Source organism: Schistocerca cancellata, chromosome 3, assembly GCF_023864275.1.
Source record: "Schistocerca cancellata isolate TAMUIC-IGC-003103 chromosome 3, iqSchCanc2.1, whole genome shotgun sequence".
Classification (NCBI taxonomy): Eukaryota; Metazoa; Arthropoda; class Insecta; order Orthoptera; family Acrididae; genus Schistocerca; species Schistocerca cancellata.
The window spans coordinates 287,244,951-287,269,903 of NC_064628.1; the positions used below are offsets into that span (position 1 = coordinate 287,244,951).

General features: G+C 39.5%; 1 protein-coding gene across 3 annotated transcripts in view; it reads right to left on the reverse strand.

Annotated features, from left to right (window-relative positions):
- Positions 1–457: 457 nt before the first annotated feature.
- LOC126174963 (uncharacterized) overlaps positions 458–24,953 on the reverse strand; it is a 103,152-nt gene continuing 78,656 nt past the window's right edge. For all 3 annotated transcript variants that reach the window (XM_049921432.1, XM_049921433.1, XM_049921431.1), the window contains exons 6-7: positions 3,853–3,942; positions 458–2,476 (exon numbers count right to left, since the gene is read on the reverse strand). In XM_049921432.1, coding sequence (XP_049777389.1) covers positions 2,278–2,476; positions 3,853–3,942 — 289 coding nt within the window. In that variant the 3' untranslated portion in view covers positions 458–2,277. The remainder of the gene's footprint in view (positions 2,477–3,852; positions 3,943–24,953) is intronic.

Consider the following 24,953-nt stretch of genomic DNA (forward strand, 5'->3'; position numbering starts at 1 on the left):
AACTGGTGTAAGGGCAGCAAACTTTTAGTGTAAACTCAGGTTTCATGTTGTTCATGTCAAGAGAAGTAAATGTAACTAAACGTTTTGAGTCCAAAATGTAGTGAAAAAGGGTGGTTAAGATATACTTTTGGCAGCAAGATATTAGTGTGTTAATAAATAAAATAAAGAAACTTTGTTTGGATCAACTGCAGTTTACAAATCCTGTAAATGTAATATTTGTTTATGAACATCAGTTGACCACTGAAAAGGAATGCTGAATATTGATGGGTATAAATTAGCACCTAGCTAACTGCAGGTTAGGTATGGAGAAAGGAACAGTTGCCACTTTTTATTTTTATTTATATATATATATATATATATATATATATATATATATATATATATATATATATATATATATATATATATATACAGGGATACAAATATAGTAAAAATGACACACTTAGATTTTGCACTATTATTATTATTTTCATGGTTTGCATAATCCTTTTACACTCTTATATACTGTAAATCGTTACACATAATATAAATTACATAGTATAAAAACAAACATAATATTAGAAACAAGGACTCAAAAATTTTATAACTGAATATCTAGGTCTCTTAAGCTGTCCACTTATTTTAGTGTCACCAAATGCAATTTACTGAGATTTTGCACTTATCAGCATTCTGTAGCTTGCTGAGGAAGAAGAAATTCAGGAATAATTGATAGTAACAGTCAACAGACAGGGATCTATCTGGCAATTTTGATTTATTTATGAAACAACTTGAATGCATTATTAAATTTCTAATCATTATAAGGCAAAATTAAATGAAGATTTTAATTTTAATTTTTTGAACATACATATTCTACATCTGTTTTTCAATCCCTTGCTATTTCGTATAATCTAACATTTTATATGTGGGCACATGATATAAATAAAAAGAATTGGAAAACTACAAGAGTAACAAATAAAACATGTCTGCATCTGTTATAGCTGAGTGGCCAGAATGACTTACTGACATGCAGAGGACATGCCAGAATTTTTTTCTTGGTGAGAGGAATGGGATGGGGCGAATTCATCCTTGTGGTGCCAACTTGAAAGAGAAATAGTGCCTCCAAGGTTTGGAAAAAATGACAACAGTGGGGAAGGGGGGGGGGCAGTGGGCTGGAGCCCATGCTCCTCCGTATTGCATCCAAATGACACCAATAGCAAAGGATGACACAGTGGCTGTATGCCATTGCATGGTCCTCGGGGCTGAAACAGAGCTTGTAAAACAAATTAAAAATGAACACAATATCTTCAGTATTAATTGAAAAATATAACATAATCTTTCACTTTGAAAGCTGTTGTCCTAAAATATTAACATGTGCAAATAGAGGGTTATAAATGGAATCCAAATACCATGCAAAACTAGGGGGGAGGTGTCTTAAATTACATTACAAAATGCACTGTAAAATTCTAAGAAAAGTCATCTGAGAATCAAAATGTATGTATTTTCAAGGAAAACAAAGTTCATTCAGCAACAAGAACTTTTCAGAACATAGTAAAAAATTTAGGCAGGAAAAATTAATAAGGATATTTCTTTAATGAACTAATTAAAACAGCAGACATTCAGACTTTTGTCAGTAGTAGATAATTTAGGTCTGAACAATGTTTCTATGAATGTGTAGATGAGTGAGAAGAGTCACATCTCTTTGTGGCTGGAAGGAGGTATGCCATAGCCACTTTTACTGACTTTACTGGTCACAATTTACTGTCTGTCACTTCCAGCCCTTCTTCTTTCCATCTACACTTGCCTTTGTATCTCAAGAGTGATGTGATAGTATGGAAACAGATGGCACAATGAACAACCTGATTATCGCTACACACCTTCACAGCTGTATCTGCTAATTCCTTTCCATGTAGTCTCATGCAGTCCAGTATCCATCAGAATGACACTTCCTTCCCCAGCCTTCATAAGTGGAGACTGGTGTCCTGAGATTGATTTTTACAGCTTTGTAATATACTTATTCCACGAAAAAAAATTCAACAATCCATATATATTACAATCTCCTGCAACATGGGACATTGTCACTTCACACCTCAAATCTGAGTTGTCTTGGTCCCATTTCAAGTACATTACCCACTTCACTGTTATCTCCATTACTGTCCTCAAATAAGGAGATTAACACTCAATTATGTTACTTCTCCAAAACAGGATCTGTTGACATATCAAGAAAGTTTCAATCTCCCTACAGTACAGTTCACAACATTGACTTACAATGTTTGTATTCACAGAACTTGGAGAACTTAATTAACGTTTCTTCTTGTGAGTGGCTGCTTCTGCTGCATTATTGGCTACCCTGTCTGGAAATTTTATAAGTATTTCCTTTCCAGCAATTGTACGCCCCTGCATAGCCTTCATAGCTTTCCCAGGAGAACTGCTGTCTTTGTAGTTAATAAACGCACAAGTTCTTTCTGGGTACACGTGGACACTGAGTATAGTTCCATACCTGAAAGAGAAATTTAAAAAAATATATATTGGTTATCTGCTTTATTAGAAGCATAACATAAGTGGATATATATTTTATAACGGCCCCAACTTTTACAAGAAATTTACCCAAAGTAATGTATCTATGCCAGATGCCTCTGGATAATATATTGACAATCATACAAAGACCATAATGTGTAATTAGTATAAATAGCAGTGAAACAAGGGCACTGCTCCCTTTTCCTCTGTTCTGTTGCTCAAGAAATTGTTCTTGTACTGTTACTTAATACTTAATTATTTGAACTGCATCTATTATTATAAATCAGAATATCAAGTGCGTGCATTTGAATGTCGTATGTTCCACGTAGAGGATCTGTTGTTTTAAATATCTGGCATCAAATGTGTGAAATAAATTAAGTAGACTTTTATTTCCTTAAAATAATACAGTCAAAGTTTAACCATATTTCATTTACAAAGCTATCTTTTCTTTACAAATTCATAATTTTGTGTGTTTTCTTAAATACGGAAGCATTTCTTTTGGTTATTATAGTTTGCGTGCACCATTTCATGCACCATTGTCTTTTGTTTGTGAAATACCACAGAACCTGCAATCAGTTTAATATTACAAAGTCTGATAATCAATTTAATACTAATTACCACAAGGCAACAGATTTAAATTCACAATCAGCAACAAATTTTATCAAAAGATTTGCTCTCCAAGCCAAAACTGTGAGCTGTTACTACTATCAGAAGAAGCTGCATAAACTATCGTAAAAGTTCAGACTTAAGTCAGTCATTTAATTAAGGAGGCCCCTGTTTCATTTAACATTGCCTCCATTGCTTTCTATTTTAATATAAAAATAGTTCACAACCTGAAATTGCCTTCCATATTAATTGCAAATAAAATAATTAAATCCCAATTAATGGGTGGTGACATTAAAAATCTGTACATTACAATTACATAATCATGGCAATAACAAACTTCAGAAATGTACTTAATAAAAGATAAATATCAACATTCGTGATTGCTTTTATCCATTCAACTGCACAGTCATTTATTGTCCTTTTAAATTATATCTTACTCATAATTTTGATATGATTATCACTATAGATATTTAAGGTTTATTTTCACAACACTCCTATTCTTATAAACTTCACAGAGGGAGTATATGGCAGAGAACAGTTTAAACCAAGTCTGACATTTGATTACAGCTTCCTGGATATGCACCTGTTCCAACTTTGATAAGAGATCTTTCCTTCCCATCCTCCAGTTCTCATGTTCAGGGTCGTGATATCTTCCAATCTGGCAACTCCTAGTTCCTCACATACAATTACGTTTACATGTAAATATTTGTTACATTGTGCTTCAAAAAAATAGCATACTGAAGTGATACTTACTTAGAAAATAATTCCTTTAGCATCTTTTCAGTTACTGCTGCAGTTATGTTGCCAATCCATATTGTACAGCTCCCGAATGGATTAGAAGGGCTAAAAAAGAAAATGTTATGTTTGTATAATGAGCACAGACTGTTGAATAACTTTCAGGGTGCATTGTTTTTCCCTAGCCAACAAAAATGAGCTCCATTACATATATTCTGCCAAGGGCTTTCTTAATAAAGCATTTAGTGTCAGAATTTGTCTGTAAATAAGTATGTGATTGAATCATTTATGATCACCCCAGGCTATGTAGAGAGTCATTTTACTACAAATTACCAAGAATAGATAAGAATTATCATATTTTATTTGCAACACGGTAAGATGTGTAAATACCTGTAAAAGTCAAAGTCTGCAGCACATTTACTGCAAGCAATACCTTGTTACTACATCTACTATAAATTCTGCAATTTACTGTACGCTGTGAGAGGAGGGTAATTCATATCTACATTATCAGTTTCATGTCCTATGCCATTTATTTCTTAAGTGAGAGGAAATCGACTGTTCATATTCCTCTGTACATAATCAGTGTCCCTTATCTTGGTCTCATTATGCCCACACCAGACATACAATGGTGACAGCATAACAGTCACTTAGACTTTGAATACAGCTTCTCTAAATTTAGTCAACAGCAGATCTTGAGAACTGCATTTTGCTAAGAATTTACATATAAGTTCCCCAAGCATTTCAATTACATTTTTGTATGGGCTATAATAACCCATTAGGATCCAAGCAGCGTGTTTCTCAATTTATTCTATGTCTGGAGTCCATATCAATGGAGCCATGATAGCAAACACTGGTACAATACTCAAGAATTGGCCAAACTAGTGTCTTGTATGTGAATTCTGTTATAGATGCTGATTTTACATGATTGCCTCATTTAATATCACTTCTTGGTATACGTCTACACCTACGTGACTACTATGCATTTCACAATTAAGTGCCTGCTGGAGGGTTCATCCAACCACCTTTTCTATCATTCTACTCTTGAACGTGGCATGGGAAAAACGAGCACTTAAGTCTTTCTGTGTGAGCTCTGATTTCTCTTATTTTGTCATGATGATCATTTCTCCCTATGCAGCGGGCACCAAATGAATGTTTTTGCAATCGGAGGAGAAATTTGATGATTGAAATTTCATGAGAAGATCCTGCCACAATGAAAAATGCCTTTGTTTTAATGATAGCCCCCCCTCAATTCAAATATCATGTCCATGGCACTCTCTCTCCTATTTCGAGGTATTACAAAACAAGCTGCCCATCTTTGAACTTTTTTGATATCCTCTGTCAGTCCCATCTGATGTGGATCCCACACTGCACTGCAATACTCCAGAAGAGAGCGGACAAACATGTTGTAAGCAGTCTCTTTAGTAGACTTGTTGCACTATCTAAGTGTTCTGGTTTGGTTTACCCACAACATTATCTATGTGATTATTCAAACTTAAGTTATTCATAATCATAATCCCTAAGTATGTAGTTGAATTTACAGCCTTTAGATTTGTGTGATTTATCTTTAAACTTAAATTTACGGATTTCTTTTAGTACTCATGTGGATGACTTCACACTTTTCATTATTTAGAGTCAACTGTCACTTTTCGTACAATAGAGATAGCTTTTCTATATTATTTTGCAATTGGGTTTTGATCATCTGATGACTTTACAAGATAGTAAATGACTGCATCATCTGCTAACAAACTACGAGGGCTGCTCAGATTGTCTCCTACTTTGTTTACGTAGATCAGGAACAGCAGAGGACCTATAACACTCTCTTATGGAATGCCTGATATTGCTTCTGTTTTACTTGATGACATTCCATCAATTATATGAACTGTCACCTTTCTGATGGGAAATCACGAATCCAGTTGCACAACTGAGGTGATACTCTACAGGTACACAATTTGATTAGAGAATGCTTGTGAGGAAGTGTTGAAACTCTTCTGTAAATCTAAAAACATGGCATCAATTTGACATCATCTGTTGACAGTATCATTACTTTGTGAGAATAAAAAGCTAGTTGCGTTTCACAAGAACAATATTTTCTGAATCTGTGCTGACAACTTGTCAACAAATCTTTTTCTTCCAGGTAAAATTCATAATATTTGAACACAGTATACAGAATATAAGAAAATCCTACTGCAAATTGATATTAGTGATATGGGTATGTAATTCAGCAAATAACTCCTTATTCCCTTTTTTGGGCATTGGTTTGAGTTGGGCAGCTTTCCAGTCTTTCGATACAGATCTCCCAAAGAGCGAGCGGTTGTATATGACTGCTAAGTATGGACCTCCTGTATCAGCATACTCTGTAAGGAATCTGACTGGTATACAATCTGGACTGATGGCCTCACCTTTGTTGCACTGAGGGGTTCTAAGTTACTCATGTCGGCAGTTGTTCTACACTTCTGGAAATGGAAAAAAGAACACACTGACACCGGTGTGTCAGACCCACCATACTTGCTCCGGACACTGCGAGAGGGCTGTACAAGCAATGATCACACGCACGGCACAGCGGACACACCAGGAACCGCGGTGTTGGCCGTCGAATGGCGCTAGCTGCGCAGTATTTGTGCACCGCCGCCGTCAGTGTCAGCCAGTTTGCCGTGGCATACGGAGCTCCATCGCAGTCTTTAACACTGGTAGCATGCCGCGACAGTGTGGACGTGAACCGTATGTGCAGTTGACGGACTTTGAGCGAGGGCGTATAGTGGGCATGCGGGAGGCCGGGTGGACGTACCGCCGAATTGCTCAACACGTGGGGCGTGAGGTCTCCACAGTACATCGATGTTGTCGCCAGTGGTCGGCGGAAGGTGCACGTGCCCGTCGACCTGGGACCGGACCGCAGCGACGCACGGATGCACGCCAAGACCGTAGGATCCTACGCAGTGCCGTAGGGGACCGCACCGCCACTTCCCAGCAAATTAGGGACACTGTTGCTCCTGGGGTATCGGCGAGGACCATTCGCAACCGTCTCCATGAAGCTGGGCTACGGTCCCGCACACCGTTAGGCCGTCTTCTGCTCACGCCCCAACATCGTGCAGCCCGCCTCCAGTGGTGTCGCGACAGGCGTGAATGGAGGGACGAATGGAGACGTGTCGTCTTCAGCGATGAGAGTCGCTTCTGCCTTGGTGCCAATGATGGTCGTATGCGTGTTTGGCGCCGTGCAGGTGAGCGCCACAATCAGGACTGCATACGACCGAGGCACACAGGGCCAACACCCGGCATCATGGTGTGGGGAGCGATCTCCTACACTGGCCGTACACCACTGGTGATCGTCGAGGGGACACTGAATAGTGCACGGTACATCCAAACCGTCATCGAACCCATCGTTCTACCATTCCTAGACCGGCAAGGGAACTTGCTGTTCCAACAGGACAATGCATGTCCGCATGTATCCCGTGCCACCCAACGTGCTCTAGAAGGTCAAGTCAACTACCCTGGCCAGCAAGATCTCCGGATCTGTCCCCCATTGAGCATGTTTGGGACTGGATGAAGCGTCGTCTCACGCGGTCTGCACGTCCAGCACGAACGCTGGTCCAACTGAGGCGCCAAGTGGAAATGGCATGGCAAGCCTTTCCACAGGACTACATCCAGCATCTCTACGATCGTCTCCATGGGAGAATAGCAGCCTGCATTGCTGCGAAAGGTGGATATACACTGTACTAGTGCCGACATTGTGCATGCTCTGTTGCCTGTGTCTATGTGCCTGTGGTTCTGTCAGTGTGATCATGTGATGTATCTGACCCCAGGAATGTGTCAATAAAGTTTCCCCTTCCTGGTACAATGAATTCACGGTGTTCTTATTTCAATTTCCAGGAGTGTAGATTCAAATCCTGGAATATTTACTTTGCCATCTTTGGTGAAGAAATATTGGAAAATCATGTTTCGCGACATCACCACTGTTATTGCGCAGTGAAGGTATTGATTGTGTCTTGCTGCTGGTGTACTTTACATAGAATCTCTCTAGGTTTTCTACAGATTTCAAGAAAAGGGCTTCATTGTGGAAACTATTAAAACCAGCTTCTGTAAAACTTCGCCAATCGTTGAGACTTTGCATTCTTTTAAATTTTTCTTTGCTTCTGTAACAGTGTTCTGACCTGTTTTGTGTACCATGGGGGATCAGTACCATTTCTTACTATTTTATGTGATCTCTTGACTGCCACTGATACTATTTCTTTGAATTCAAATCACAGCTGGTCTATGCTACACAGTCAAATCAGAAAGAAAAGTGTCAAGCGAATTTGTATCTGGTTTTTTAAATGGATGTACTTTTGTGTTTATTTTTGGTGAGTTTGGTTGTAACAGTATTCAGTTTCACTAATATTGCCTTGTGGTCACTAATCCCTGTATCAGTCATGATGCTCCCTATTTGCTCAATATTAGAGAAGGAAAGTTGCAACTCACCATATAGCAGACATGTTGAGTCGCAGATAGGCACAACAAAAAGATTCTTACAATTATAGCCTTCGTCCATTAAGGTCTTTGTCAATAACACACACACACACACACACACACACACACACACACACACACACAAACAACTGGTGTCTCAGGCAACGGAAACCACACTACGAGCAGCAGCACCAATGCATGACGGGAGTGGCAACTGAGTGGGGATAGGAGGAGGCTGGGGCGGGGAGAGAGAGGGATAGTATGGTGGGGGTGGCAGACAGTGAAGTGCTGCAGTTTAGACAGGGGCAGGGGAGAGGTGAGGAGAGGGGTGGGGGGGAGTGGCAGAAAAGGAGAGAATTAAAAAGACTAAGTGTGATGGTGAAATGACGGCTGTGTAGTGCTGGAATGGAAACAGAGAGGGGGATGGGTGGGTGAGGACAGTGACTAACGAAGTTCAGGCCAGGAGGGTAATGGGAACATAGGATGTATTGCAGGGAAAGTTCCCACCTGTGCAATTCAGAAAACCTGGTTTTGGTGGGAAGAATCCATATGGCACAAGCTGTGAAGCAGCCATTGAACTGATGGATATCATGTTTGGCAGCGTGTTCAGCAACAGGGTGTTCCATTTGTTTCTTGGCCACAGTTTGTCGGTGGCCATTCATGTGGACAGACAGCTTGTTGGTTGTCATGCCTACATATAATGCAGCACAGTGGTTGCAGCTTAGCTTGTAAATCACTTGACTGCTTTCACAGGTACCCCTGCCTTTGGTGGAATAAGTGATGTTAGTGACTGGACTGGAGTAGGTGGTGGTATGAGGATGTATGGTACAGGTCTTGCATCTAGGTCTATTATAGGGGTATGAGCCATGAGGTAAGGGATTGGGAGCAGGGGTTGTTTAAGGATGGACAAGTATATTGTGTAGGTTCAGTAGATGACGGAATACCACTGTAGGAGGGGTGGGAAGGATATTGGGCAGGACGTTTCTCATGTCAGGGCACGACGAGAGGTAATTGAAATCCTGGTGGCGAATGTAATTCAGTTGCTCCAGTCCTGTGTGGTACTGAGTTACTAGGGGAATGCTCCTCTGTAGCTGGACGGTGGGACTCTGGAAGGTGGTGGGAGACTCCCGTGCCTTATCTTTCCAGTCTCCCACCACCTCCCAAAGTCCCATTGTCCAGCCACAGAGGAGCATTCCCTTAATAACTCAGTACCACACAGGACTGGAGTAATTGAATTACATTCTCCACCAGGATTTTGATTACCTCTTGTGATGCCCTGAAATGAGAAATGTCCTGCCCACTATCCTTCCCACTTCTCTTACACTGGTATTCCGTCATCCACCGAACCTACACAATCTACTCGTCCATCCTTACACAACCCCTGCTCCCAATCCCTTACCTCATGGCTCATACCCCTATAATAGATCTAGATGCAAGACCTGCACTATACATCCTCATACTACCACCTACTCCAGTCTAGTCACTAACATCACTTATCCCACAAAGGCAGGGGTACCTGTGAAACCAGTCAAGTGATTTACAAGCTAAGCTGCAACCACTGTGCTGCATTCTATGTAAGCATGACAACAAACAAGCTGTCTGTCCACATGAATGGCCACAGACAAACTGTGGCCAAGAAACAAGTGGAACATCCAGTTGTTGAACACACTGTCAAACATGATATCCTTCATTTCAATGCCTGCTTCACAGCCTGTGCCATACGGATCCTTCCCACCAACACCAGGTTTTCTGAATTGCACAGGTGGGAACTTTCCCTGCAATACATCCTACGTTCCCGTAACCCTCCTGGCCTGAACTTCGTTAGTCACTGTCATCACACACCCAGCCCTCTCCCTGTTTCCATTCCAGCACTACACAGCCATCATTTCACTACCATACCCAGTCTTTTTATTTCTCTTCTTTTCCACTATTTCTCCCCCCCCCCTTCTCCCCTTCCTCTGTTTAAGTACTTCACTGTCCGCCACCCCCACCATACTATCCCCCCCTCTCCCCGCCCCAGCCTCCTCCTATCCCTGTTCAGTCACCACTCCCATCATGCACTGGTGCTGCTGCTCACAGTGTGGTTTCAATTGTCTGAGACAATAGGTGTGTGTGTGTGTGTGTGTGTGTGTGTGTGTGTGTGTGTGTGTGTGTGTGTGTGTGTGTGTGTTTTATTGACAAAGACCATAAAGGCCGAAAGCTATAATTGTAAGAATCTTTTTGTTGTGCCTATCTGCGACTCAGCATCTCTGCTATATGGTGAGTTGCAACTTTCCTTCTCTAATATTGTTACATTCCTTCCTGGATTTCCCTATTTGCTCAGGGTTATTTGATACTAAAAGGTCAAGTATGTTTTGCAACCATTTACCACTAAATACTTAACATGATGAGGTGTGCTTAATACTGTCACCACTAATCTTGTTATAAAATATCTTTATGTTATAAGCTTTATCTTACACTCATCCACTTTTAAAGAGAGCTGGTATTCACAACAAGAATGGAAATTTTGTCAAATCTTTCTGCATTTCCTTACAATCAGCCAATAGTGATTCTTTCCTGTAGACAACACCACTGTAAGCAATCATATAGTTCTACTCATCCTATATGATAAATAATATTGAGAACATCAAATATCCCAATAAACTTCCTTGTGGACACACTATGTTATTTTAGTTTCTGTAGAATATTAACTGTCCAGTGTAACACGCTATTAGTCAAATATTCACTGAGCCATTTACATACTTGTGAACATGCTCTATATCAGGGGCGGGCAGGAATCCTGCACGTATGCGGTGCACTTGCACGCGTGCAGTTAACAGGTGTTCTGCGTGCACACAGGGGCAAGCTGGTCACCCGCTTATCTCCCCTCGCCACCATACCTTCTATCCGCTCCTTCCTGTGCAATGCGTTTTGTTTCCCAGCTTGCTTTATTGAATGTAGGAATAAGATTAGTAGTAGTAGTGCTTGAAAGATATCGTAGTTTGAAAGAGTACCTATTACCTAAGATACATTTTATTTAATTATCACAGTTGGAGTAGAACAAAATAAGGTTAGTAGGAGTGCTTGAAAGATGTCGTGTTTTGAAAGAGTACCTATTACCTATGATACGTTTTATTTAATTATCACAGGTGGAGTGGAACAAAATAAGGTTAGTAGGAGTGCTTGAAAGATGTCGTGTTTTGAAAGAGTACCTATTACCTATGATACGTTTTATTTAATTATCACAGGTGGAGTGGAACAAAATTTCTACATACAGACAAACGCAAGCAGTTACTTAAATTTTCATCACTGATGTTTGCTCTTAACCGACACTTACTAATTCAGCAAATGGTTTTCCAGCTCTCGCTATATTAAGCTCATACCGCTGGGCTATTATTGTTGCCGTCCTGAAAAATTGAAAACAGTGCTCCATAAAATGTTAAATCAGTTACATGAGAGACATGACGAAAGGAAGTCGCAGATCTCTCGTGACCACAGCAACTACAACAGATTCATCTAGTACCGTCAGATCGCTCTTCTTAAGCTCAGTCAATTTCCCCATCCGCTCAGAATCCGACAATAAATTGTACTCGTCCTTGTGAAATTTGTTATAAACTTCCGCTGACCATCGAGAATACTGCCACATATTAAACATTTTGAATTTTCACGTTTTTGCACAAAGAAAAAATGATTCTCCCATTACTTTTTAAAAGATAGCAAATCTCCACTTCTCCGTTTCCTTGTTTCACTCTGCATTCTCCGGTTCTTGAAATACAACGTTGACTACGTAGTGGTCGCTACGCATCAACGTCCGCAGCTTAGCCTGGTACTACACTGCCGCAACCTGCTGGCTGTCGCAACTGCCCCAGTCGACGATTGCACGCGAGCAGCACACGTGCAGCGCTGTGCGCTCATGAGCCGCGTGCAATGTTTGCCCGACCCTGCTCTATATGGTCATATCTTGAGTAGTAGTCAACAACATGGTACAGTGCAAAATGTGTTTAGGAAATCCAGGAAAATAGAATCTAGCTCTTCACCTCCATCTGTTGTTTGCAAAATGTCATATTCGAATACAGCAAACTGCATCTCACATGGGCGTTTTTTCCTGAAATCACACAGATGTTTTGAGAAAAAGCTTGTTTCCATCAGGAATGTCATGATGTTCAAGATCTAATGTCTCACAACAGATGAATGTCAACAATATTATTCCATAATTTTGTGCAACTGATCTTTTGCCACTTTTTTGAAAAAGTGCAGAGTACTTTCCAGTCATGCAGAAGTACTCACTGCCCAAGAAATTATTGATAAATATGAGCTGAGAAAACACTTAATTCCGTATATTATTCAATGTAAAATCTAAGTGGAATTCTGTCAAGGTCTGATGTCTTGTTTGCTTTGTGTAGTCTTCTTTGTTTTTCAATACCACCAGCGCTGTTGTCAATATCTCTCATTTGTTAGTCTGTGTGGCAGTCAAACATTGGTATGGTAATATCCTCATGTGAAAGTACATTTTTAAATGTAGTATTAAATATTTATGCTTTCTTTCTGCCGCCTTCAGTTTCAACACCAGAAAGATCAACAAGAGATTGAATGGTAGGTTTGGACCTGTTTACTGTCTTCATGAACAATCAAAACTTCCTAGCATTTTCTGGTAGATCCTTCACCAGGATCTGACAGAGACAACTACTGTAGTCTTCACACATGGCACTTCTTAAGGATGGGTGAGCTGCTATCAACTTTTCTCTATCAGTAACCCTGGAGTCTCTTGTGGTGAAAGTACAGTAGTTTCTGTTTTCATAAGTTTATCTGAAAGGTATCAATATATCAACGTAGGAATTTTATCACTACTCTTGATATGTATAGAAAGCTCCCAATTATCTGAATTAATGCTGACACAATACTGCAGACATTATTTTTAATAATAATAATAAAAAAACATGGATAATCAAAAATACACATATTTTTACCAGAGGCTGCTATTTACTATGTTTACACAACACATTATGCTTACACTACACGTTCCATGTCACGTTTGAAAGCCGACTGTATTATTTACCATATTTACTCGAATCTAAGCCGCACTCGAATCTAAGCCGCAACTGAAAAATGAGACTTGAAATTAAAGAAAAAAATTTTCCCGAATCTAAGCCGCACCTGAAATTTGAGACTCGAAATTCAAGGGGAGAGAAAAGTTTTAGACTGCCCCTCCAAATAGAAACAAAGTTGGTCCATTGTAACATGAGACACAATTGAGGTCGAATGGATGAAGATACAGCTACAGTAGTTTGGTTCGAGTCGTAAGCTTAACAGTTAAGCTTTACCAAGTAGCCATTGCTATGTGTCAGGCGCTCCATCCGTACTTATTCGGGTACCCTTCCTTTTTCACGTGCTTCGTCTGGTTTGAATCAATTGCTTATTTTGCTTTTTTCTGATACGTGCCATTCTCTTAGTTATAGGTGTTTACGTCACTCTAAGCTGAAAATGCAAAATTGTACTGTGTCATGCATTGTTTGCTGCATTCTGATAATGAGTGTTTACGGCCTGTTGCCGCTCGCGGCATGGCTTGCTTTTGTGTGCGCTACCGCGACTTACAATAAAATAAAAGAGAGGAATTGTCTCATAACCGAAACAATGGCAAGAGACTGCTATTTGTTGTTACTTACACTGCTGCTTTCTTTTAAAATGATCAACAAGAACCAAATAATAGACTGCGTATTATAGAATTTGTTCGGAACGAGAATTTAGCAAAAATTTTTCTCCGTTTGAAAATCATTGCATACGCCTCTTTAGTACATTACATTCTGCACAGAAATTAGAGCCATCTTATATTCGTGCTTCATTTCTGATTGTATCACTATTCAGCATAAGAATAATACGAATATAAACATGAAATTATATGTATATTCTTCCGCGCTTGCTGTTGTCTCACTCTAGTTTCGTAGCGTATTAGGCAGACAGGATTTAAATGAGATAGCAGCCAGCACGAAAGAATACATGGCATAATGTTTACATTTTTCTACCTTTTCTTTTAATTTATTTACTGACGCACAGGTTTTGGCGCCAGTATTTATGTTTGTGCCCGCAAAGCATGCCTGTTTAGTGCTACATATATTAGACGGCAGAAGTTAGTTGTGGTGGCACCTACCAACATTTTTCAGAACTTCTGCTTATTTTGCACTCGATTCTAAGCTGCACGCGGTTTTTTTTTTTTGGATTACAAAAACCGGAAAAAAAGTGCGACTTAGATTCAAGTAAATACAGTATGTGTTACTTGCTAGAAACTGACTACTTATTCATAAAATTTCACCTACAACACTCTGGTTCGTATCACTTTTTTTTTGTTCACTTCTGGGAAATAATCATCCAACAATTCCTGCTCCTGTTTCTCATTCACTTTTTTTCCTGATAATAGTTCTCATTTTCCAGAATCAAAACAGTAGCACAAACAAATTTTGTCCTTCATACTCTAACAATAGATGGTCTTTATTCTTTTCCTCTACTAAAGACATTTTTTTCACTATATCTGTGTCACGTAGCTGCTCATATCCTGGTTCACAGGCGTCAGTATTTAACTAATTGAGGATGTTTTTGTCATTTATGTCTTCATAACTATTAATTTGTTTCACAAGAATGATGAGACATGTAGCAGTGGTATTATTGGTACCTTCACACTGTCCCCTTCTTGCACAAGTGTTTCATGAGATTTGATCAAGAATGCTGTTTCACAGCCATGACCATACCTTGATCCACTAGCCGCGTTAGTGGTAGCACAAAGCAGAAGGTATCTCACAAAAATTGTTTCATCATCTGAAACAAGCACGCCTCTTTCAGGTGAACCATTACCATCCCAATATGAACACACAAGCAGGAGAAAACAATGAACAGAATTAATCTCTGAAGGTAGCACTGTCCACCCATACTGTTCTCCAATTCATGATATAAGGTACTAAAATTCTTTTGATTTGCCAATAATGAGTAGCTTCAATTAGTTCACATCTGGAATTTGAGCAGAACAGAACAGTCAGCCTTTCTTAACTAGGCTTATGCCCAGTAGCCTGCACATCAGTCCAAGAGGCTAATGTTCGTGTGGGTGTACCCTTCCAACACAGTACAATTTTATCAGCATTCTAAATGTCAGCTGCCTCTTTGTTAGTGTTAAGTTGCTCACCCTGAACAACAACTTCTTAAATCCCTTAGCGATATTTAAATCAAGTCAAGCATTAAATTTCCCTTCCATTTCCTGAGTTTTGTTGCCTGTTAAGAGAAATCCACATACAATTTTCAGACAATCACCCAGTGATGATCCAGCTTGCCTATCAGCTTTGGTTGCAAACTTTTCTTTATTTTTCATTAAGTTTCTCACTAATTATATGCTTCTCTCAATATCCTGAGAATGTTTTAATGCAGGTTTACTCTTTTCTAATTTATTTTTTATCATTATAATAACATGCCTGCATTTATTTCTCATTTTTCTAGCACACATGAATCATCTGTAACTTAAGCAACATCAAGAAATCTGATATGAACGAACACTAATTGTCAACAGTCAGTTTCAGAAGCTACAATATTATTGAGATCTGTACATACATAGAAAAGTGTGATCAGTGATGCATTCCTCCTGTTGATCTCTAACAGTATGCTCTCATTTTTTATCAACACGAAGTAAGAATTCTGAAAGACACTGGAAATATTCATTCAAACTTTAGTTCCTAGGGAAACATCTACACAAATATAAATGGGGAACTGGCCACTAACAAGTTGCAAAGGTCGACTCCTCTTATTTACCTGACGATGAAGTGGGAAGCGATGGAAAAATATTCCAGGGATATCTGAGGTGAAATTGAGCCTCACATTGTCTTTTGGCAGTAAAACACAGTCACATACATAATGATGCATTCTAAATGAAAACATCAGGCTTGGTTTTTTATTATTATTTCTTTTTTAGAAATCACCGAACTATGTGTGAATAATCCACATCTGGACAATTGGGATGCTGCTGTACTTATCTAAACTGCAAATTTGTTTCTGGATGGGGTTGCCTTGAGCAAACAAAATTTTGTCTTTTTTTCCCAGATATGTTTCGCCGTTCACATACCAACAACAGTCACACTCTCATCATTCACCATCAAATCCATGTACACTGACATCCTCACCACAGAAACCATCAACATCATCAAATAGCAATTAGAACAATATATGGGGGCATTCCCATGCCCCACATAAAAGAAATAATAAACATTCTAACACTAATCACAGAGAAAAACTATTTCTCATTTGACAGCCAATTTTACTCGTAACAAGATGGGCTTCACACAGGGTCACCAACCAGTGGACTCCTAGTCAATATCTTCCTTAGCCAAACTGAGAACAAAATATTTGAATGCATAGTAAGACTCAAACATTACAGAGTAGTATATTGGCATCACTACATGATAACATATGCCTTGTAGATGAAACAGCCTGAAGTGTCCAACAATTCCATAATGACAAACAGTGTCATCTAAAAATTTCAAAAACATTAATCATGTGAAACCTAACTCACACTTTTCTCACATGACATACTTGAAGCTTTGGATCAAGGCAGTCAGGTAAACACAGTACTTCTTGACTTCCACAAAGCATTTGACTCAGCACCACACCTACGCTTATAGTCAAAAGTGCAATCATATGGGGTATCAAGTGAAATTTGTGACTGGACTGAAGACTTTTTGATAGGGATGATGTAAAATTGTGCAATTCACAAAACTAAAAAATGTAGTATCCTGTTACTATAACATCAATGAGTCATTATTGGAATCAGAAAACTCATCCAATACCTGGTTGTAACACTTTGTAGGGAACCATAGCATAGACTCAGTTGTAGCTAAAGGAGACCTCAGTTTATTGGTAGAATGCTGAGGAAGTGAAATCAGTCTGCAAAGGAGTTGCTTAAAAATCACTGGTGCGAGCGGTTCTAGACTAATGTCCAAGTGTGTGGGCCCATACCAAGTAGGGCTAACAGGGAATACTGAATGTATTCAGAGAAGAGCAGCAGGAATGGTCAGAGGTTCGTTAGATTTGTGGGAGAGTGTCACAGAAATACAGAAGAAACTGAACAGGAAGGCTCTTGAAGACAGATGTAAACTATCCCAAGAAAATCTATTAACAACGTTTCAAGAAACGGCTTTAAATGATGACTCTAGGAATATACACAACCCCCTACATATTGCTCACACAGGGTTCATAAGGATAAGATTAGAATAATAGCTGAATGCACAGTGGCATTCAAACAATCATTCTTCCCGTGCTCCATAAGTGAAAGGAACAGAAAGAAACCCTAATAACTAGTACAAAACCCTTGTGGCGGAAGTCGGAGATAAGACCCTGAAGGCAATGCGGGAACAGGACCTGAGACTATTCTTGGGATTCTCGCAGACTACCGTCAGGGTAATCAAAGACATCAGAAACAACAATGGCGGCATAATGAAGACTGAAGGTGCTGTAGATAAATCTGCATCACAGTAAAGGGGCCACTGCTGCCCTGAGTCGTCTTCTGGGAGGACAAGAAGTGGACGTGGCCCTGATTCAGGAATCCTATTTATATAAAGGGGGTGTACCGGGCCTTGGCAGCACTGGAGGTAAGCTGGTTTATGCTAGGAATTTAAGAAACTCCAGAAAGTGCATTTATGTAAAAAATGGACTCCCCTTCATACTGATGGTGGGCTTTTGTTCTAGGGACTTAGTGACCATCAGGATGCGGCAACATGAGGAAGGTATCACGAAGGAGTTTATAATGGCCTTGGAATATCTTCCTTACTAGGACAGTGCTCCTCCTCCTCAGGAGGTGAGGAGATTGATGGATGCCTGTGTACAACACAGCGATCAACTACTGGTTGACTTGCTTTGTGTAGTCTTCTTTGTTTTTCAATACCACCAGTGCTGTTGTCAATATCTCTCATTTGTTAGTCTGTGTGGCAGTCAAACATTGGTATGGTAATATCCTCATGTGAAAGTACATTTTTAAATGTAGTATTAAATATTTATGCTTTCTTTCTGCCGCCTTCAGTTTCAACACCAGAAAGATCAACAAGAGATTGAATGGTAGGTTTGGACCTGTTTACTGTCTTCATGAACAATCAAAACTTCCTAGCATTTTCTGGTAGATCCTTCACCAGGATCTGACAGAGACAACTACTGTAGTCTTCACACATGGCACTTCTTAAGGATGGGTGAGCTGCTATCAACTTTTCTCTATCAGTAACCCTGGAGTCTCTTGTGGTGAAAGTACAGTAGTTTCTGTTTTCATAAGTTTATCTGAAAGGTATCAATATATCAACGTAGGAATTTTACCACTACTCTTGATATGTATAGAAAGCTCCCAATTATCTGAATTAATGCTGACACAATACTGCAGACATTATTTTTAATAATAATAATAATAAAAAAAACATGGATAATCAAAAATACACATATTTTTACCAGAGGCTGCTATTTACTATGTTTACACAACACATTACGCTTACACTACACGTTCCATGTCACGTTTGAAAGCCGACTGTATTATTTACCATATTTACTCGAATCTAAGCCGCACTCGAATCTAAGCCGCAACTGAAAAATGAGACTCGAAATTAAAGAAAAAAATTTTCCCGAATCTAAGCCGCACCTGAAATTTGAGACTCGAAATTCAAGGGGAGAGAAAAGTTTTAGACTGCCCCTCCAAATAGAAACAAAGTTGGTCCATTGTAACATGAGACACAATTGAGGTCGAATGGATGAAGATACAGCTACAGTAGTTTGGTTCGAGTCGTAAGCTTAACAGTTAAGCTTTACCAAGTAGCCATTGCTATGTGTCAGGCGCTCCATCCGTACTTATTCGGGTACCCTTCCTTTTTCACGTGCTTCGTCTGGTTTGAATCAATTGCTTATTTTGCTTTTTTCTGATACGTGCCATTCTCTTAGTTATAGGTGTTTACGTCACTCTAAGCTGAAAATGCAAAATTGTACTGTGTCATGCATTGTTTGCTGCATTCTGATAATGAGTGTTTACGGCCTGTTGCCGCTCGCGGCATGGCTTGCTTTTGTGTGCGCTACCGCGACTTACAATAAAATAAAAGAGAGGAATTGTCTCATAACCGAAACAATGGCAAGAGACTGCTATTTGTTGTTACTTACACTGCTGCTTTCTTTTAAAATGATCAACAAGAACCAAATAATAGACTGTGTATTATAGAATTTGTTCGGAACGAGAATTTAGCAAAAATTTTTCTCCGTTTGAAAATCATTGCAGACGCCTCTTTAGTACATTACATTCTGCACAGAAATTAGAGCCATCTTAGATTCGTGCTTCATTTCTGATTGTATCACTATTCAGCATAAGAATAATACGAATATAAACATGAAATTATATGTATATTCTTCCGCGCTTGCTGTTGTCTCACTCTAGTTTCGTAGCGTATTAGGCAGACAGGATTTAAATGATATAGCAGCCAGCACGAAAGAATACATGGCATAATGTTTACATTTTTCTACCTTTTCTTTTAATTTATTTACTGACGCACAGGTTTTGGCGCCAGTATTTATGTTTGTGCCCGCAAAGCATGCCTGTTTAGTGCTACATATATTAGACGGCAGAAGTTAGTTGTGGTGGCACCTACCAACATTTTTCAGAACTTCTGCTTATTTTGCACTCGATTCTAAGCTGCACGCGGTTTTTTTTTTTGGATTACAAAAACCGGAAAAAAAGTGCGACTTAGATTCAAGTAAATACAGTATGTGTTACTTGCTAGAAACTGACTACTTATTCATAAAATTTCACCTACAACACTCTGGTTCGTATCACTTTTTTTTTGTTCACTTCTGGGAAATAATCATCCAACAATTCCTGCTCCTGTTTCTCATTCACTTTTTTTCCTGATAATAGTTCTCATTTTCCAGAATCAAAACAGTAGCACAAACAAATTTTGTCCTTCATACTCTAACAATAGATGGTCTTTATTCTTTTCCTCTACTAAAGACATTTTTTTCACTATATCTGTGTCACGTAGCTGCTCATATCCTGGTTCACAGGCGTCAGTATTTAACTAATTGAGGATGTTTTTGTCATTTATGTCTTCATAACTATTAATTTGTTTCACAAGAATGATGACACATGTAGCAGTGGTATTATTGGTACCTTCACACTGTCCCCTTCTTGCACAAGTGTTTCATGAGATTTGATCAAGAATGCTGTTTCACAGCCATGACCATACCTTGATCCACTAGCCGCGTTAGTGGTAGCACAAAGCAGAAGGTATCTCACAAAAATTGTTTCATCATCTGAAACAAGCACGCCTCTTTCAGGTGAACCATTACCATCCCAATATGAACACACAAGCAGGAGAAAACAATGAACAGAATTAATCTCTGAAGGTAACACTGTCCACCCATACTGTTCTCCAATTCATGATATAAGGTACTAAAATTCTTTTGATTTGCCAATAATGAGTAGCTTCAATTAGTTCACATCTGGAATTTGAGCAGAACAGAACAGTCAGCCTTTCTTAACTAGGCTTATGCCCAGTAGCCTGCACATCAGTCCAAGAGGCTAATGTTCGTGTGGGTGTACCCTTCCAACACAGTACAATTTTATCAGCATTCTAAATGTCAGCTGCCTCTTTGTTAGTGTTAAGTTGCTCACCCTGAACAACAACTTCTTAAATCCCTTAGCGATATTTAAATCAAGTCAAGCATTAAATTTCCCTTCCATTTCCTGAGTTTTGTTGCCTGTTAAGAGAAATCCACATACAATTTTCAGACAATCACCCAGTGATGATCCAGCTTGCCTATCAGCTTTGGTTGCAAACTTTTCTTTATTTTTCATTAAGTTTCTCACTAATTATATGCTTCTCTCAATATCCTGAGAATGTTTTAATGCAGGTTTACTCTTTTCTAATTTATTTTTTATCATTATAATAACATGCCTGCATTTATTTCTCATTTTTCTAGCACACATGAATCATCTGTAACTTAAGCAACATCAAGAAATCTGATATGAACGAACACTAATTGTCAACAGTCAGTTTCAGAAGCTACAATATTATTGAGATCTGTACATACATAGAAAAGTGTGATCAGTGATGCATTCCTCCTGTTGATCTCTAACAGTATGCTCTCATTTTTTATCAACACGAAGTAAGAATTCTGAAAGACACTGGAAATATTCATTCAAACTTTAGTTCCTAGGGAAACATCTACACAAATATAAATGGGGAATTGGCCACTAACAAGTTGCAAAGGTCGACTCCTCTTATTTACCTGACGATGAAGTGGGAAACGATGGAAAAATATTCCAGGGATATCTGAGGTGAAATTGAGGCTCACATTGTCTTTTGGCAGTAAAACACAGTCACATACATAATGATGCATTCTAAATGAAAACATCAGGCTTGGTTTTTTATTATTATTTCTTTTTTAGAAATCACCGAACTATGTGTGAATAATCCACATCTGGACAATTGGGATGCTGCTGTACTTATCTAAACTGCAAATTTGTTTCTGGATGGGGTTGCCTTGAGCAAACAAAATTTTGTCTTTTTTTCCCAGATATGTTTCGCCGTTCACATACCAACAACAGTCACACTCTCATCATTCACCATCAAATCCATGTACACTGACATCCTCACCACAGAAACCATCAACATCATCAAATAGCAATTAGAACAATATATGGGGGCATTCCCATGCCCCACATAAAAGAAATAATAAACATTCTAACACTAATCACAGAGAAAAACTATTTCTCATTTGACAGCCAATTTTACTCGTAACAAGATGGGCTTCACACAGGGTCACCAACCAGTGGACTCCTAGTCAATATCTTCCTTAGCCAAACTGAGAACAAAATATTTGAATGCATAGTAAGACTCAAACATTACAGAGTAGTATATTGGCATCACTACATGATAACATATGCCTTGTAGATGAAACAGCCTGAAGTGTCCAACAATTCCATAATGACAAACAGTGTCATCTAAAAATTTCAAAAACATTAATCATGTGAAACCTAACTCACACTTTTCTCACATGACATACTTGAAGCTTTGGATCAAGGCAGTCAGGTAAACACAGTACTTCTTGACTTCCACAAAGCATTTGACTCAGCACCACACCTACGCTTATAGTCAAAAGTGCAATCATATGGGGTATCAAGTGAAATTTGTGACTGGACTGAAGACTTTTTGATAGGGATGATGTAAAATTGTGCAATTCACAAAACTAAAAAATGTAGTATCCTGTTACTATAACATCAATGAGTCATTATTGGAATCAGAAAACTCATCCAATACCTGGTTGTAACACTTTGTAGGGAACCATAGCATAGACTCAGTTGTAGCTAAAGGAGACCTCAGTTTATTGGTAGAATGCTGAGGAAGTGAAATCAGTCTGCAAAGGAGTTGCTTAAAAATCACTGGTGCGAGCGGTTCTAGACTAATGTCCAAGTGTGTGGGCCCATACCAAGTAGGGCTAACAGGGAATACTGAATGTATTCAGAGAAGAGCAGCAGGAATGGTCAGAGGTTCGTTAGATTTGTGGGAGAGTGTCACAGAAATACAGAAGAAACTGAACAGGAAGGCTCTTGAAGACAGATGTAAACTATCCCAAGAAAATCTATTAACAACGTTTCAAGGAACGGCTTTAAATGATGACTCTAGGAATATACACAACCCCCTACATATTGCTCACACAGGGTTCATAAGGATAAGATTAGAATAATAGCTGCATGCACAGTGGCATTCAAACAATCATTCTTCCCGTGCTCCATAAGTGAAAGGAACAGAAAGAAACCCTAATAACTAGTACAAAACCCTTGTGGCGGAAGTCGGAGATAAGACCCTGAAGGCAATGCGGGAACAGGACCTGAGACTATTCTTGGGATTCTCGCAGACTACCGTCAGGGTAATCAAAGACATCAGAAACAACAATGGTGGCATAATGAAGACTGAAGGTGCTGTAGATAAATCTGCATCACAGTAAAGGGGCCACTGCTGCCCTGAGTCGTCTTCTGGGAGGACAAGAAGTGGACGTGGCCCTGATTCAGGAACCCTATTTATATAAAGGGGGTGTACCGGGCCTTGGCAGCACTGGAGGTAAGCTGGTTTATGCTAGAAATTTAAGAAACTCCAGAAAGTGCATTTATGTAAAAGATGGACTCCCCTTCATATTGATGGTGGGCTTTTGTTCTAGGGACTTAGTGACCATCAGGATGCGGCAACATGAGGAAGGTATCACGAAGGAGTTTATAATGGCCTTGGAATATCTTCCTTACTAGGACAGTGCTCCTCCTCCTCAGGAGGTGAGGAGATTGATGGATGCCTGTGTACAACACAGCGATCAACTACTGGTTGGATGCGATGCTAATGCCCACAACTTAAGTGTGGGGCAGCACAGACACCAAACATTAGAGGAGACAACCTTTTAGAATTTCTTCAAGCTAATAACTTAGAGATCCTCAATAGGGGCAAGGAAACTACATTTAGGAATATAAGAAGGGAAGAGGTAATTGAAATAACCTTTGGTTCCACTTTGATGGGTAGTTACGTGAAACAATGGCATGTGGCTTTAGAGCCATCCTCATCAGATCACATGTGTATCAAGTTCGAGGTTGTAATGGGCATTAGACAGACTATGTCCTACAGGACTCCCAGGAAAATGGACTGGGAGGCGTACAGCAGGGACCTTGACTCAAGCCTAAGTCAGTACTTCGATAAGGAATCCAGTAGAGTTTGAGGAGGTAACAGAAGCAGTGACCTAGGCTATCATGACCTCATGCCACAACAACTACTCAGTCACCAAGAAAGGCATGAATAGGAATGTATCTTGGTGGAGCAACAACCTGGAATCACAAAAGAAACAGGTACGAAGACTGTTTAACCTTCTGAGAAGGAAAGGACAACGGGCAGACTATCGGGAGACCCTTGTCAAATACAATCTTGCAATTAAGCAAGCAAAGCAGGTGTCCTGGAAGGTATTCTGTGAGGAGATAGAGGATATGGCTAGTCAGGCCAGACTTCACAAAATACTCACTAGGACACCAATTAATCCTGGAGCAACTTGAAGGAAAGGGGATGGAGAGTATACAAGGACAGCACATGGAATGCTGGAACTACTACTCAAGGGTCATTTTCCTCACTGTACTCTGACAGGCAACATAGACCAGGACAAGATCCCTGTGAGATATTGGTTTCAGGTATTCGAAGGGAGAACTGGGAAGCTGTCAGAGAATGTGTTGACCATAGTAAAATCCAACGGGCAGTGGGAACATTCCAACCATTCAAGTTACCTGGCCCAAATGGAATTTTTCGAGCGGTCCTGCAAGAAGCAGGAGTGAACTATATAAGATTTCTATGCACATTATTTAGCGTTAGCCTAGCAGCAGGAATCATTCCTAATGTCTGGAGGGCAGTGAAGGATGTCTTCATTCCAAAGCCAGGGAGAATTGATCATACCAAGGCCAAGGATATGAGACCAATCAGTCTGTCCTCCTTTCTTCTTAAAGCATTAGAAAAACTGCTCAAAGTATACACTCGGGAAGGGAGGTTAACTAGGTCCCTCTACACATAAACCAACATGCATACCAACCAGGACAATCGCGTGAAACTGCACTCCACCAACTTGTTGGGAAGGTGGAGAAAGCACTACACTTTCAGCAAATAGCCCTCTGCATCTTCTTGGACATCATA